At 44.2% G+C, this 16,132-nt stretch overlaps 1 protein-coding gene across 25 annotated transcripts in view; it reads right to left on the bottom strand.

Moving 5' to 3' along the window:
* Positions 1 to 16,132, bottom strand: part of ANK2 (ankyrin 2) — a 181,915-nt gene that overhangs the window by 57,093 nt on the left and 108,690 nt on the right. For 16 of the 25 annotated variants that reach the window (XM_066184814.1, XM_066184835.1, XM_066184818.1 and 13 more), the window contains 8 exons: positions 14,927 to 15,025; positions 14,280 to 14,378; positions 12,733 to 12,930; positions 11,619 to 11,717; positions 11,413 to 11,511; positions 8,740 to 8,838; positions 6,515 to 6,613; positions 1,508 to 1,580 (listed from right to left, as the gene is read on the bottom strand). In XM_066184814.1, coding sequence (XP_066040911.1) covers positions 1,508 to 1,580; positions 6,515 to 6,613; positions 8,740 to 8,838; positions 11,413 to 11,511; positions 11,619 to 11,717; positions 12,733 to 12,930; positions 14,280 to 14,378; positions 14,927 to 15,025 — 865 coding nt within the window. Of the gene's footprint in view, positions 1 to 152; positions 234 to 1,507; positions 1,581 to 6,514; positions 6,614 to 8,739; positions 8,839 to 11,412; positions 11,512 to 11,618; positions 11,718 to 12,732; positions 12,931 to 14,279; positions 14,379 to 14,926; positions 15,026 to 16,132 lie in introns of all 25 variants that reach the window. The other 9 variants (XM_066184829.1, XM_066184832.1, XM_066184827.1 and 6 more) reach the window with 2 other exon arrangements.

Here is a 16,132-nt window from a genome sequence, read left to right as displayed (position 1 = left end):
ACCTTTCAGGAAACACACATTCAGCCACACTTCAAAAGTAACAGAGAGGAGCACTGTTAGGTACCCAAATTATGCAAACATGTGTTGTTTCAACACAAAAATTAAACCAAACAGTCTGAGTTAAACAAAAAGAGAAAGTCTGTAGGTCTTACTCCACGAACTCCTGCTAACAGCACCCGTGCCACTATATGCCTCCCCATCACTGAAGGGTTCCTCATCAGAGTGTTTAAAGGCTGCACAACACACAAATTGGTTTAAGGAGAAGGAACACCCTGGATTAATCCTCTAGAAGCAGAAAGACATACCAGGCTTTGTGGATTTAAAGACGGTTCAGTGGTAGATCAAAAGACCAGGAGAAAATTAAACAAGGTGAACATAAGGCAATAAGCAATTTAAAGGCAATTCAACATAATAATTACACAAGCAGTTGAATGTTTCTCAATCAAAGTAACAAAATAATTCCACCGGTCGTGATGTAGCAAAAAATAATTGATTTTAAATTACACTTGTTTGCTTTTGCATTTTGAAGTAAAAAGTTGCATCTGGAGCCTAAGCATCATATTTTCTCCAGAGTGTAACTCATTTATCAGCCTAAATCCCATTTCTAAAAGCAATACAAGCACTTGTAATTAATGAATGCCATTAACTTCGTGCACCATTTAGAACCACAAGTGCATCTGTGTTCTTTGTGAAAGAAAAATACCAACCGTGTAACCTGAGTTTCCAGATTCCTAGGACTTTCTGGAAACTACTCACTCTACAAATTATTTGAGTGAAATAATAACAAACACCATAAAATGGCACACAAAGGATATTGTACTATTAACACTGCCAAGTGTAAAAAGGAACATAGAAAATCCTTCCAAGCGTGTTTGTATTTATTAATACTGCTGTGACTAAAATTTCTAAGAAGTCACGTGTGAATTTCCTTGGGATGTAGCTAAGAGGTGCAGCACATCTCCTGTCTGTACATGCAAAGGCCTCTGAAATCCCAGTCCCAAACTTATCAGCATGTTGTTACTTTTTATCACACCATGTGAGCCCCCCCCCGTGCCAAAAGCTCCCACAAGGGAATGCTCCCCTCACCTTCCACCTTATGCATCTCCTCACACAAATGTTTCCAATTAGGCAAAATTCCTGGATATTTGTATCTGATACAGGTGGCACAGATCCAAAAAATTTAGCGCTCGGATTCCTATTTGTGGGAGGGTCAAAGCCAACTTTGGGACAGATCTACAGTGAAATTTTAATGCCTGGAGTCGGGATGGTCTCATTTGCCAATTTGGTTCAGATAAGCTTTTTCTGGAAAAGATGTATGGGTCCAGGATTTCGCTTCGTTTCAACTTTTGGCATCTTTATACAAATACCATAAAGATTACATCATTTAAAAAAGAACTTCATTACAAGCACAGCAAAATGAAGATGTCAGAGTACTCAAGCAGCTTCTTGAGCCTATAAAACAGGTTACAAAGGTGATATGGAGGAGGAATTTAGCAAAGTCACTCACCTTCCTCGTCTGACACATCCAGGACCTCAGTCATTGTCTCGGGTACATTTAGCTTGTGCTTCTCTGTTACAGTCTGCAACGACAGAATCAGTCAGAGGAGCAAAGGGGATTTTCAACAGACAGCAGCGGGATGTGCTGAGGCATTTCACGTGTTTCCCCTTCCCCTAACTTTCTTTTTCATCTTTATTCCAGAAGCTCCTATTCCGATTGCTGCATAAGGTAACATTTCTTCTGGCAGGAAAGTGCAAAAACGTAAGATAACGAGCTGGTCAGAGAAATCAAATTTATAAATGGTGCATGTAGAACAATTCAGCTCAATGTTTCCAAGATGATTTTAAAACGAATTAGGTAATGTCTACAAAAGAGCTTCAGAAAGTTGTATGGGGCATATGGAAATTATTAAATTGTAAAGCATTTGGAAATGAAGTTATGAATGATGTGAAATTCCTAAACTAAAAAAAGATGCAAAGGATTTACACAGATCACTTGAAACATCTCTCCCCCCTCTCCAGAAAAAGGTGGCTACAGTGCGTATTAATTATATCCTTTTCATAAATCACGTATATTCCCCTAAGCACATGTGTATCAGAGGAAAAAAAAGAAAGCCATTTGAAGATTCTGAAACATCTTGTGCACCTAAAAGCTCAAAATATTGTGAGTCAAGGCAAGTATGGACTGAGGAATAGTGGGAGGATTCTGGTTAAGCATGAGAGCGCAGAGTAGGAAAACATTGGATGTTCAGGTTTTTTTCTTTTTTTTTTTTTAATATAATTTTATTTTCATAAATGACTTCTGGGAGGAAACAGAAGATGTCCAGGGATGGTGAATTAAGAATAAGGACATCCTTTATGCATCCAGATTCAGACTGGAGAAGGAGATGAAGAACATCATGAGAGAAACTATAGGAAGCGCAAGAGCTGAAAAAGTTGCCTGCAGAGAACTCCTCAGTGTGTTATGAAACAGGGGAAAAAATGCCAAGGGCTTCAAAAGGAGCAGAGATCAGAAGTGCCTTGGTCACAACTAAAAAGTACCGATTTCCCTGGCTCCTCCCAGCCCAGCTGGGCAGCCAGCACACGGCCCTTATGGATGTGTGGGAGCACGGGTGTCCCTCTGGCACAGAGAGCAGTGCCAGGAGGCCCCGTGTCCCCCCTGAGAAACCCCCTCGGAGGCAGAGCTCACTCCCTGCTGCACTTACAGTCTATTGTGCACACGTGAACGTAACATGCAAAGGAGTGAAAGCCTTTCGTGGGAGGGATCATTCAATCAGCCAAACCCCGAGGCCCTTATGCAATATTCTTTGGGGAAAATGCCTGCTGATATCAAGAGGTGAAGTCAATAGCAGCTTTTGTTGCACAAAACTTACTAGTTATTTCCTGATCCTGGTGTGTGCTTCTCTGTTTCTAACAAACGGACAAAGCCAACATTCTTGCTCAGTGTAAAATACCGCACTTTCATAAATAACTAAGTTACTAAACGTGTAATTACTTCAGAAATCAGTTTTTAAAGTCTGATTTATGTTTCTGAAATCTATTTAACTCTGACAGCAGTTCCACTTTACCCTCCTGAGGTACAAGGAAAGAACAATGCCCTTTGCCTCAACTGGCAATCCCAATTAGGCTCCTAAATTCACTCTTCCCCACGAGTAAAAACAACTAATTATTTCTGTTGCAGCAGAACACATGTTCAGGGCTGCAAATTCGTTTATATTCACCGAATGTCCCTACCACCGGGACTGACTTTTCCCCCATATTCCCATGGCTTTCCTGGGATAGAAATGTCAGGCAGCAGTGGGGTGACAAGGCCAGCAATGACAGATGGGGAGGTGCTACCATTCAGTGACTTTGTCTCTTCAAGACCAGAGTGAACAAATAAGTTGAGCAATCAGCTAAGTTAAAGCACAAGCTACAGGTAGAGAGGATCACTGTCCGCCTTTCTATCACCCCGGTAACCAAGGTTTATGGACCACTACATCCATTTGTTACTTACGTTTTTACAGGCCGCCCATATAAAAACAGTCTTGTCTCTAAGGCTTGCAGATATTATTATCTATTTACAGGGAAGCAAGGATACTTTATTGACTTCCTGGCTTTCCCATCAGTAAGAAAAAAAAAAAAACAACTTCATAATTTAACAGTTGAAACAAAGCTTGGAAAAGAGATCCAAAAGAGTGTGTGTGCACATGTACATTACAAAAAAATCTTTAATGCCATCTTTGGAACACTGAACTCAGCAAGAATCATTAATTCCACATTCATTCTAATCCCAACTACTTCTGTTGAGAATTCATGCTTTTAAAGGAACTTCTAGTGTGATAGTAGATTGTTTTAGTTGATAAGCAGATCAAATACTCTCAACATTTAAGATCCACATCCAGCCCCATGAATGGCCCACACAGAAAATCGCTCAGTGTGTATTTCTCAAACTCCCTAAGTTTGGTGCTACTGAGAATTCCATGATGGAGTTTACTTCAGACTTCTGTATTTGAGCCTTTCGTTGTAAGGCCAGATTTTCATTGGGTAGCACAGAATAATTCCAATATATAATTCAAGTATGCAAACCCATACGTGCTTTCAGCAATGACTTACTCACAGCAGCATACTGCAAACAACCTCAAAGCTCCTCATATATTCATCTGTCCACAGGAAGGCTATGCTTGGTTGTTTCAATGACCCCAGACTTAAATGCACAGCAAACCTCTGAAAGTCCAGTTTATTCTCTTTTCCTATTGCTCTCTAATCTGCCAGTGGAAAAAAAAAAAAAAAAAGCGCGCTTTATTCTCTCTATTGCTGTATATTCTTGTGGCTCCACTAATAACAGCACCAATGCAAATAAGAGGAAGATTTGTTCCAAGTTAGAGCAAAGAAAGGCTTTGGCACCGGGGATCTTTTCCTCATCTCAAGTGGCAGTGACTTGCATATCAATCACGCGTTGGGCTGTGTACCATCCTCGGTGCAGGGCCCAGCCCGGCCTCGGAGAAGGAGGTAGCTATGGTGACAGCACCTTCTCCCCGGGCTCAGCGCCGCGCTCAGCTCCGGCAGCACCGTCCTCACCATCTGGAGAACGTGCCCGCAGGGAGCACCTGCTACTCAGCCCTCCTTTGCAGGACTTGTTCTAAACGATGGTTAATCAACACCACCCTTCCCCCCAAACACACCATTCCATACATCCCTAAGGTACAAGGGTTGGATGAATTCATAGCTGGAGAATCTGATGAGTTTATCGAGTGCTCCCACCTGACTTTTAAAGTATGCAGACACAGATCAAGATTTCAGATTTCTCTTATGTGCGAGCACTAAAGGGCAACTCTGCAAGAAAGTTTCAGTATTTGATTCAGTCCTAAACCCCGGGCGTCAGGTATCTGGTAGAAAAAACCACTAATCCTCAATGTTTAAAGAAATTTTTTACCCGAAGTAAATAACTCACACGTGCCTTTCATAGTGCGATTCCCATTATTTCAAAGATCTAACACTTACATGAGACAAGGCCCAAGGCTGCACAGTGAAACACAGTGGAGATGAGAAAGGAAGTTACTTTATCAGACAATAAATGAAAAGCCTGTGCCAGGACACAGCACAGAAGATGTGACAAAGGTGTCCTGTGAAATTTAAAAATGCAAGAACTAAAGTTTCTCAAAAAAATTTCCCTAGGTTTTATTTTCCTAAACGTCTGATTAGATACATACGTGTTTATGCACGTGTGATGTGCTTTGTGATTAAACAAGAACATGGAGTAATAAAACAGAGACACACAGTCTTTATTAAGAGACTTCTGGAATTACGCTGGAATTCCTTCTCCAAACCTGACTCAGCCCGCTCTTTTCATTAATAAAATATGACTCGTTCTATTTGCAACCTTATGCCATGTTATCTTTATTGCATCTTCCTCAGTTCATATCAAGTGGGATTTGCCGTCAGCATGCGACAAATTCAAAATTATTTTCCCATTTCTTTAGAAGAGATTTTGGACTTCTCTTCTAACCCTCTCCATGACTGAGCAGCAGCATCTTTTTAGTAATCTATGGATTTTACAGCTCTGAGCTCCTAAATGTCATCTAGAGCTGATTGGGTTTCTAGACCACTAATCTTGCATTTTAACAAAATCAAATAAAATGAAAAAAGCATGACCTTACAGCAGTGTTTCAAGATAAATGCAGTAATTAAGATTTAAATTAAATCTAATTCCTTAAATTATGCACTATTTCTAATGTTCTACCTTCCTACCTGCTATGACATTTGTAGATGGGAGGTAAAAGTGCAAGAAGGGAAAATCTTCTCCCCTCAGGGTGTCCAAATAGATCAGCTTTTCCTGGCTTAAAGCTGCAGTACCACCTTGCTGATGTTCAGCATACACCACTCACGAACCCTGGTGTCAACATAGAGACTGCAAGAGTGTGGAGCACTGAAAGGACTGAGCCCATAAGGAAAGATTCCTTTGCAGTTTGGAAAAACGGGATCTGTTTGAACTGGAAGGGACTTGAGCAAGAATATGATGGATGTGATTCACAGCCATTCAATGAGCATCAGTAGGTTTGGCTCCAGGCCATGGCTGGTGCAGTCCAAACGTAGAGATGCTGCAAGGACTGAGCCTCAGGAGGTGTCAAAAGTGTGGAGATGTAAGGCCAGATGGGAAAGGAGAGGTGAAAAGAGAAACAGAAAAACACGGCAGGATCCAAACAACGATGCACAAACTTCTGGAAAGTTTGGGTTTGCAGCTCAGACCCAGGTCCAGAAACAAGTTCTACTCCGAATTGTTGTTTCCCATCACTGTGCACACAGATTTTGCTCCCTAGCTCAGGGAAGCCTGTTGCCTTGCACAAACTTCTACACTACTTATAAGACACGCTCAAAGCACTGTAGCAAAAATGTAACAGAAAGGGAAGGGGGGAGGGAGCTAAAACTGCCCAAGCAAAACAGAAAAGGAAAGAGATGCACGCAGAGCCTGAGGGAAGAGCAGAAAGACAGCACTCTGAGTTAAGAAGAGCCACATTTGAATGCATGCGCAACTCACAGTTGTGGTGGTGGTGATCTCCTCCGTTACAACCTTCAGAGTATCGACCACGGAGATGTATCCCAGGCGCCTGGCGATGGCTAAGGCTGTGTTACCATTCTGAAGGGAAGAGAGAGGGGGAGAGCGCGCTGAGAGAGAGGGAGGATTGTGATGTGAACCAATGAGATCACTCTCCACGCTGCATGAGCCAGCATTTCCATCCAAAACAAGGCACAGCCTAGGAAAATCACGGCTTTTTTACCGTTACATCTGACTCTGTCTTTGTAACTTCTTTAAGACTATAGCCCCAATTGCCATGGTAACACAACACACTTACATCTGCCAGCGACTCCAAATACTACAGGGCTGTATGGTTTAACCCTTCAGGGCTCACATTTCACTATACAGCGTGTCATGCCTGCACAAGTTTGGGGTTTATTTTGCAGAAATACTCTTCTAAAAAGTAGAAAGTATTTTAACTTCTTACGGTTTCATTTCCAGTTGAAACTGTTACACCTTTACCAGCTACAATTCCTTATCTGGGGTATATAAAATTACAGCTGTGCTGTCCACAATGCTCCTATTCCTTCACACAATAAAAATGTATTTCCATTACCAGTTCACAAAACCTAATGATTTAAATACAAACCACAAAAAGGTGAGGAGTATAGTCCTATTTAAATACATTTATTTGCAGTTTAAATGCTCATAATATAGGGACATGTCCTTCATCGAATGGCCACTAAAATAATTTAGCAAGAGTTTAGGTCTATTTATCCCCATTTCATCTCCTGGGACACTGGCAGTCCACAGTCCCTGTGTCACTGAGCTTGAGGAGGGGAGGAAGGGAAGTGCTCCGTGGTTTTTTGTAAAGGGTTCTACACAGAATTGGTCCATGCTATTTTGCTCTGAACCAAGGGACAACACGCTGGCCGCCTGAGGAATCATGGACTGTCACTGCACCGCTCTTTGCACAGAAACGATTTCTCTTGTGACCCCACTGCACCATGTAGAAGGTTTATCAGCCTGAGGGCTCTCTCCTCTTTAGCAACAACTTCAGTTATCTATAATTTGAACTCTTCTGTATTAGTCTAGCTCGGCCACCCCGAAGCAACACAGAGTTTGTGGATTAGCAGCACACGATGAACAGATTAGCATCTTCACAGCACAAATTATTGGACTGTTACTGTCCCTTGCACATTAGCTGCTCATACACCACTCCCGTATCTCCCTGCAGATGTCTCAGGTTGAAATTCTCTCTTATCTCAAGCCAGAGGTTGCTCTGTGTGGACAAGGACAGACTGAGTATCTGAGGAAGCAGCCAACTCTGCAGCAAACACACATCCCTAAGGCTGCTTGGACTTGGGTTAGATCTGGGCATGACAGCCCCGATGTGAGGACTGAAACCAGGTCAAGAGACCCTCAGCTGAACACCCCAAACAGTACCTACAGCCCCAGAGGCTGACTACAGTGGTCTCTCACTTGATGATCCAGTGCACAAACTGATACATTGGATAACTCTCACACAAGATTATTCCATGTGATTGTTCCAGGACCAAACATGGTGCCAATGCCGATTTAAGCACACACGCTAAAGGCATAGAGAAATCTGATCCACTCTGGGGGATGACAGGAGTTTTGGACACTCTGGCAGTGTTCTAATGATCACCCAATTAGAGGTGACTAGTAACAACATCAACGTGAAATAGGACAGTCACATTCCTGGCTGGCTGACTGCAGAGAAGTTGTGCCAGGAGCTATTGACAGTCTTTGAGGAGATATTAACTTCACTTAGTTCACTGAGGTGAACTCAATAAGAACCTGAAACCAATCCAATGGATAGAGGAACAGAAATTTGGGTCTAAATTAAAAACAAAAGCCCAAACCAACAAGTTCTGAACTGCCCTTGATTTTTATGGAAAGCTCCTTCTGGAGTTACCAATTTCCAGAGAGAAGTGTTGAGGCAGAGGGAAACTGAAGGAGCCTGGCACAGACAGCTGTGTCCAGCCGGATCCTGCAGCTCAGGAATCTGCTTCTCTGCCTCACGTTTAGCTCAGCGCACAGTTAGGTCACATGTGAACTACCTTAAGAGGATAAGGAAAAGCAGAGGAAATTACATTTCCACATATGCCAACCAGCTGTATGAGGAATACTTTCACCAAAGCAATGGCTTGCTCCTGAGCCCTAAGGAAGGCAGGGAAAGAACTGTCCAGGGAAGCAAGCCCCCAGTGGCACGTCAGACTTACAGTGGTGATGGCGTTGGGCTTGGCCCCGTGCTGCAGCAGGACGTTGATGATGTGAGTGTGGCCTTGCTGAGCAGCCTGGTGAAGAGGGGTGTACCCGTTCTGTTATCCACCACGGTGACAGCAAAAGCAAACAAACAACAAGAACCGATTATCAGATCAGACATTTCCCTTCACTTCCTTCTGCTCCTTTTGAGCCACAATATGACACCAATCGACCCCAAAATAACAAACCTTCAGTAATAATAATTCTCCTTCCCCAGGTTAATGAAAACATAAAGGAAGGTAATTGTTCATTCAAAAATAATTTCTCTCACAATAAAAGAAATCTATGAAAAGACATTTCTCCCCCATTTTCTAAATCAGAGGCAGGAACAAGGAGGAACAGCGAAGTTAAAGGGGCATGCTGAGGGCATAGAATCATACAATCATAGCTGAGGCAGAGAGCATTCCTCTTCCTCTCACATCCTAGTTTTCAACAGAGGGCCCAAGATTTGCCTTGAAAATATGTGAGTCAATTAAAAAAACGCATCATTTTTAACAGCAGTGATTAAAGCCTGTTTGCTTTTTAAAAGGCTAACGACACATACCTATTACAAATGTCAATCAATTTTAGGTTCACTTAGCCTCCAAAAGGCTGGACCAAGCTGTAATTACACTTAGAAACTTGTACACAGTGTCTACCTTAATAAACATGCTCAGTTCAAGATCCTCATCCGCTCCAGTGGTTTGTTCTCGTGTCACACAATACAGAAACATAACCAAAGTGTGCTTAAGCTGGCTGATCTGAGATGGTATTGTGTAAGCCCAGTCAGGCAATTGATTTACAAAATTATTCACAATTGGCTTTGAAAGCAGGCAGAGAAGAAACTGGAAGAAAACCCTGGGTTGATCTCACTCCACAGTTACGTAAAGCCTGGGGCAGGCTCTGAAAACGTGCTCTGAGAGTTATCTCTGCTGCAAACAAATAGATGCCAGTACTGCTTTGCACTGCTAATTAGACAGTGATAGTTCAGAACTGCCACAGTTCTTATATTGCCAGTACGAGTGCATGGACTGCTAAGAGCTACTGCTCACTGTAGCTTCTAGTGGAAAATAGATCCACTGCCCTTACGTGAATGGTGCAATCCTTCAAAAATAGAATTCCAGTGTTCCTTGCACAAAGCATCGTGCAGGCTTTCTCTAGTGGGAGCTCAAGCTGCAACAGGGGTTATTCATTCTTTAACATGCCTATCCTGAATCCAGGATTTATCCTTTTAAACTGAGTTCACGACACCAGTTGAAAGATTGCCAGTATGTCTAGTGGTCCCTAGGTGTGAGATTTTGGAGAACTGCTTCCTTATATAAACTTGCTGACTATAATGAAATTATTCTACATAAGTAAAATACCTGGGTGAACGGAATCATAATCTGTCCCAGTGGCCCTTTAAACTCAAAGAGAGACCTTATACTAAAGACACAACTTTGACCCTTGAGTTAGCCTCCGAATACCTCAGCTGAATGTCTTGGCAGCTATAGTTTGGATCCTGCTAGTGTCTGCTTTATTAATTCTCATCAGCTGTTTTTCTAGTAGTGTTGCCTGTCCTTTTGGAATCCCCTGAGTTTTGCCCATTGATTTTGGGTGAGCCCATGAGGGATGGGCCAGAATCTTTTATTTACTTGGCTGTTTCTTACCACACTGAGCTGTGAACACAGTGACAAAATCATGTTACTTTGAGAAATGAATCATCCCATAGGTCCCAGATGGGGACGGGGGAGCTAACCAGAGGGACCAGCAGACCACAAGCCAGGGATTTTGATGGGATTTTAAAAATACTATCAGTGGGCTGCTTCCTCTTGGTCCCAAGACATCCAGCACGAAGCCAGCAGCCAGCAATTGCCCGAAGTCAGCTTTAACCAAGCTGGAGCCCTGCAGTTCCTGAGTGAGCCTTCTCTTTCTGATAACGGTGATGTGATGATTTCCAGGATGCAACACACTGTTGCTGCCATCAGAACCTCTCTTTGTATTCTCAGAAGACACACAGTTCTTGCTACAAAATGCCTCCTATTCAGCTGGTGTGCCCACCAGTTTATCCCTGGAGAAACTGTTGAAGCCAGTGGGCTTTGTTCAGACTTTGGCTACAGTGGATCTGGTCAGATTTCAGCAGTGCCAGAGTCCCCTCAGAAAACCCCCAAACTCTCCTTGAGTAAACCGCATTCCCTTACCACAGCTGCTTCCTCTCCCAGAGTCATCCCACCCACACACTGAGCAGCAGTAACTCTTCCCACTCTTCTCCCAACATATTGGAGAGAACCTGGCATCACCCTCAAAGTGTCTGAATTGTTACTTGCTAGTTTGGCAGCACACTGGTGTTACAGCGGTGTAAACCATGTGGAAATGAGATCAGGAGCAAGGTTTCATTTGCTAGTTTGCAAGTAATAAGAAAAAGGAAAACCGATGAAATTGATAGCCTGTGCATTTTTTCGCAACCACAGAGTTATCTGGCTTTTTTTTCTCCTGAACACCACAGCATGAGATGGAGCGCACAGAGGGCATTCCACTACAGCTACCATGGATTGACACTTCCCATGCCATGGTTAGAGTTCCCAAGGGGAAAAGCACACGTGTCATGTAGGAGTGCCGGGTTCCCATGTTCAGAATAAAGAGCAAAAGCAAAGCAATGGAAAATTCTTTACCTTCGTTTTAGCATTGACATTTGCTCCGTGCTTGAGGAGAAAATTCACCATTTTGATGTTTCCATAGTGACAGGCCACAATTAAAGGTGTATAACCAAGCTACAGGAGGAGAACAAAGAAGTAAAACTGCAAGCTCAGTGGAACATTCCTTGGGCAAGGGTAGCACCCTTTGGCATGCTGGAGACAGCAGCCACTCCGTGATTTACCTTTGTCTGAGCATCCTGGTTTGCACCGTGTTTGGTGAGTATTTCGGCTACATTCACTTTATCCTCCTGAGCTGCAAGGTGTAAGGATGTCAGTCCAGCCTGGAGATGGAATACAACAAGTAAGTAAACAAAAGATAGAGGTGAGAATAAACCCCTACTTTACGTCAGGAAAAAATCTAGACTTTCCCACTTCCTCATCTTTAAAACATGATCAGATCCTAACTATAGCTTCTGAGTATGGGCGGTGTTTTAAAACAAAGTAGAGTCGATGCTGCCCCTGTTCCAGCTGACAAACAGCTCCAAAACAATCACATCACCATAACCATGGAGGAAAACTTTCACACATGAACGCTCAAGACTTCCTACAATAATGTAATTTGGGAAGCTGAGATGCCCATTAATAAAATGTGCTTCCCACTCCTCAGACAGAAAGGGGAACCTTGACAACGGCAGGCACGAGCCAGATGAAGACATTAACTCCAGAAATAGATCCCACTCAAATTCCAGGGAAAAAGGATGCAGCCTTTAACTGACAGCCCACTGTGATCACGTGCAGTGCTTTCCCGTGAACAAGGCACTGAACAGAGTTTATATAAGAAATGAAAATCACCTTGTTTCTATTAGCAGAATATATTAACTCCACACAAGGAGAAACCTGAGTCCTCTACTCTAACTTGTATGAGCAAAAGCTGCAGGCTTTTCACCTGCATAAATCAGATTTGCATACATCCCTGGATAAACTCAGTGACCCATGAAGATTTACATGGTAATGGTTTGGCAGGTTGTTTTTTTTTTAATGACCTTGTTTTCTGTAAAAAAGCTGTCATGCACAGTCATTAAAAAAATTTTTTTGCAAAGGTCTTCCATAGAATTTTTCTCAGTCTGCTCCAGTAATACAGCTGTTTCCTTATTTGCCAGAGAATGTAAATTTCTACATTTATCACTGAAGGATAAAGACATGCAGAAAAGTGCCTTTGCTGGTGAGTGCACTGAATTATTTCAGACAGGAGCTTTCAGGTTTCTGGTACAAATTGTTAAACCTACCCACGGACACAAGCGTTGCATCTTACTGGATAGTCCCACCCATAATACTTTGTTTCCAATTGTGAGTTACCTTTGTTGCCACGTGGATGTTGGATCCTTTCTCCAAAAGCAAAGTCACCATGTCAGTGTGACCTTCCTGGGAGGCCAAATGAAGTGGGGTGACTCCCTGCTTCGTCAAAATGTTGGTCTCAGCCCCGTAGTTCAACAGAGTGGTAGCTATCTGCATCTGGTTTTTCTTGGCAGCGATATGCAGAGGGGTGTATCCATTCTGACATCAGCCAGGAAAAGAAAGGAAAAGAAAGTTACTACAACAGCCACGTAAGCCTAAGAAGTCAGGCACCGTACAACACTATTATTTGGTGTTATGCCTGCTACTAGAGATGAGAGTTCATTAAGTTTTCAAGGCCAGACGTGCCCGACACGGGCCTGCTGTTGTGTTGCTTTGTCCAGCTGTGACTCTCGCAGATAGTGAGGGCAAGACTGTTCCACCACTGCCTTCAAATTATGCCGAGTTCGACACCTACGTTTTGTACAACCTACGTTGCAAATAATCCCTTTTGACTGGTGAGTGACATTCCCTATGATGAGAGACACGGGATGCACACCCTTCGTCACGTGCTTTCTCAGAGCATGTGGGTAAAGATGTGTTTGCATATGGAATTTTGATACGGGTGTCAGTCACAGGCTGGAGACAGCAATGGGGTGGAATGTTTTTGTGATCGAATTAATCATTTAAGCACAGAAGAACGGCATTTTCTGGCAATAAGACAACTTCCTAGTTGCTTTGTAACATTTTTGTGTTATAAAGCAATTAGGAAACGGCTAAAAATTGATCAAAAATTAATTTTGGAGGGGAAAATCCTGGGTGCCAGCACAGAGGTCCTGTGGGGGGGAGCTTGGCTGGGTTGGCCTGTGGTTGTTTCGTCGTGTGTTTTTAAATGGGAGTTTCCCAAACTATCCTGCTTTCCGTGCACTGCCATGGAAACCACATTCCCCACACAATCCCTGAGCACTTCCTGAAAGCCTGTAGATCAGCAGCCTTGCACAGGGCAGGACAATCTCTGTACTGCACCCACCTGATCACCGCTTTCCCCTTCCAGCAGCTTTTGCTTCACACAGCACAACACCCACTCCCAAGCCCGGAACGACCCGTGTGCATGGTCAGAATACACATTTCTAAAATCATTGCCAATATTACCCGACGGTGAGGTGACTTCCAGCGGCAACCAAAGCTCTGACAGGGCTGGGTCCCCTCAGGGCTCCACAGTGTCCCCTCAGAGATCCCCTTACCTGCACAGTGATAACACAACGCCGCTCCCAACCCCCGGAAGAAAACTTCTACCGTCACCGCTAACATTGCACAATAACGACGCGCCAGTTTAGCCACGGTTCCAGCTGCGACTAAAACTCTGGCGGGGACTCGGTCCCCTCAGCGTCAGGGCCGCCCTCGGCCACGCAGCGACCCCACGACACCGCTCCTAAACGCGAAACGAACACCCCCTGCGCTCGTTCCCCATGCTCCCGGTCAGAACGCCCGTTTCTCACGGCGCAGACAGCGACTCGAGCATCGAGCCGCGGCGCCGCCGGGCCGCCCTCGGGGCGAGCGGGCGGGCTCACCTTGGCGGTGGCGTGAGGCGAGGCGCCCTTCTCCAGCAGCAGCAGCGCCACCTTCTGGTTGTCGTAGTGCGCCGCCACGTGCAGCGGGGTGAGGCCGTTCTGAAAGGGCGGGCACGGGGTTAGCGCCTGAGGGACGCGGCGGGACACCGAGGGACACCGAGGGACACGGGGTTAGGGGCGCTGAGCCGCGCCGGGGGGCTGCAAGGGACAGGGGAGAGTGGTGGGGGGGGATAGGGATGGACAGCGAGCGAGGCCGTGGCAGGAAGCTGGCTGTTAGTGGGGAGAAGCAGAGTACCAGGCGAACCAGGGTGGCAGCTGCAGGCTGTCGTCACGCCACACACCAGGGGAAACCCGGGCTTGGCCCCTGTGTGTATCCATTGGGAATTCGGGCAGCTTGATGGGACCGGTGCTGCCTGAGCCACAGACACGCACCTGCCCTCGGAGAGGCCACGCTGCCTCCTGCCAGGGATCCAAATTCAACACGCTGGGCGGCAGCACTCCGCCATCACCCGCGGGAGGCACGACCCCAACAAAGCCACAGCCACCATGCAAAAGCATCTGCAGCCTTCTTGGGGTGCGTATTTCACACAGTTCCTCCTTAAGGAAGAATCCAACACGCTTCTGGACTTTTTGTTCCCCAGCAGTACCTTGCCAGCAGAATCGGGACAGGCACGGCGCTGCAGCAGGAGCTTTGCCACTTCCAGGCTCCCATATTTGGCTGCCACATGCAACGGTGTGAATCCCTTCTGAAAAATTCCAGGAGACAAAAACGCAGATGTTTGCGTTAAAGGTCACGCTGACGTCTCTTGTTCACGTGTTAAGCGCTTCCTCTCCAACCTCCCAATTGATAGTGAACCTAGAAAAACCTAGAACCACCTTTTCTTGTTGCACGACGACAGCTCTGCAAGTATTTCCTGCATCATTTGTTGCCAGTAACAACGAAACACCAACTAAATTCCTCGGGGAAAAACCCCCAAACTCAAATTCCCCTCATCCAGTAGGGTTTGGTGAAAAATTGTTTGTACTCGGATTAGCGTATTCGTACAGTCACAAAGTTCTACTGATGCTAAAAAGAGTCCTTCTCTTTGCCTGTTTTAATTAAAAAATCAGTAAGGGAAGCCCATGAATGCGTGACAGTAGGTGGCAGCCTGCACCGCTGCCTGACAGTAATTTTGGGAAGCTGCAATGACCTATTTGCCTGGCACGTGAGTGATGTTTAATGTTTATTATCATCATCATTTAGTTCCGTTAATCCCACCTCAGAAAGAGTTTATATGGGGTAATCTCAAACAGTTTCAGTTCTCAAATCACAGGTCTATAAAGATATTATCTAGTGGGCTCCATCTTCTCCTATTCATAATCATAGAATGTTCCTGCAATACTAATTGCCATCAAGCAATATGGGAAATTAGGAAAGTATTTAGTGTATTTTTAGCCATTCTAATGTGATTTAACAGCTGGATAAAAGGAGAACAGCAAGCCCTCCCAGTAATCCATGGATCATAATTTGAAAATTGCTGGTTAAGTCTTTTAAACCCTAGAAGACATGACTTTGTTCATAAACATGTTTCAAGCTCCAGCTGTAAAACCAAGGGTATTTTTATAAAAAGTGAAAATTACATGATTCTCACTTATCAAATGCTTTAAATTTGGAAAAGATATCTTGGTATATCATTCTCTTCACAGCTATCTACTTTCTTACATATTCATCTCTCTGTTAGGAATCTATTGGTACCGTTTTTTGGCTAAAATCCCCACTAGTGATTCTGGAGAGCGTTTCTTTCATAATGCCAGACAAAATGGCCTGTTGTGTCACATGACACCTCATTTTAGAACCACTGAAAATAGATGCA

This window comes from Chamaea fasciata, unplaced genomic scaffold (assembly GCF_029207755.1).
Source record: "Chamaea fasciata isolate MVZ Bird 193981 ecotype frontalis unplaced genomic scaffold, bChaFas1.0.hap1 SCAF_6, whole genome shotgun sequence".
NCBI lineage: Eukaryota > Metazoa > Chordata > Aves > Passeriformes > Sylviidae > Chamaea > Chamaea fasciata.
The sequence above is the reverse complement of the archived record's forward strand: the minus strand, read 5'-3'. Positions and strand labels throughout refer to the sequence as shown.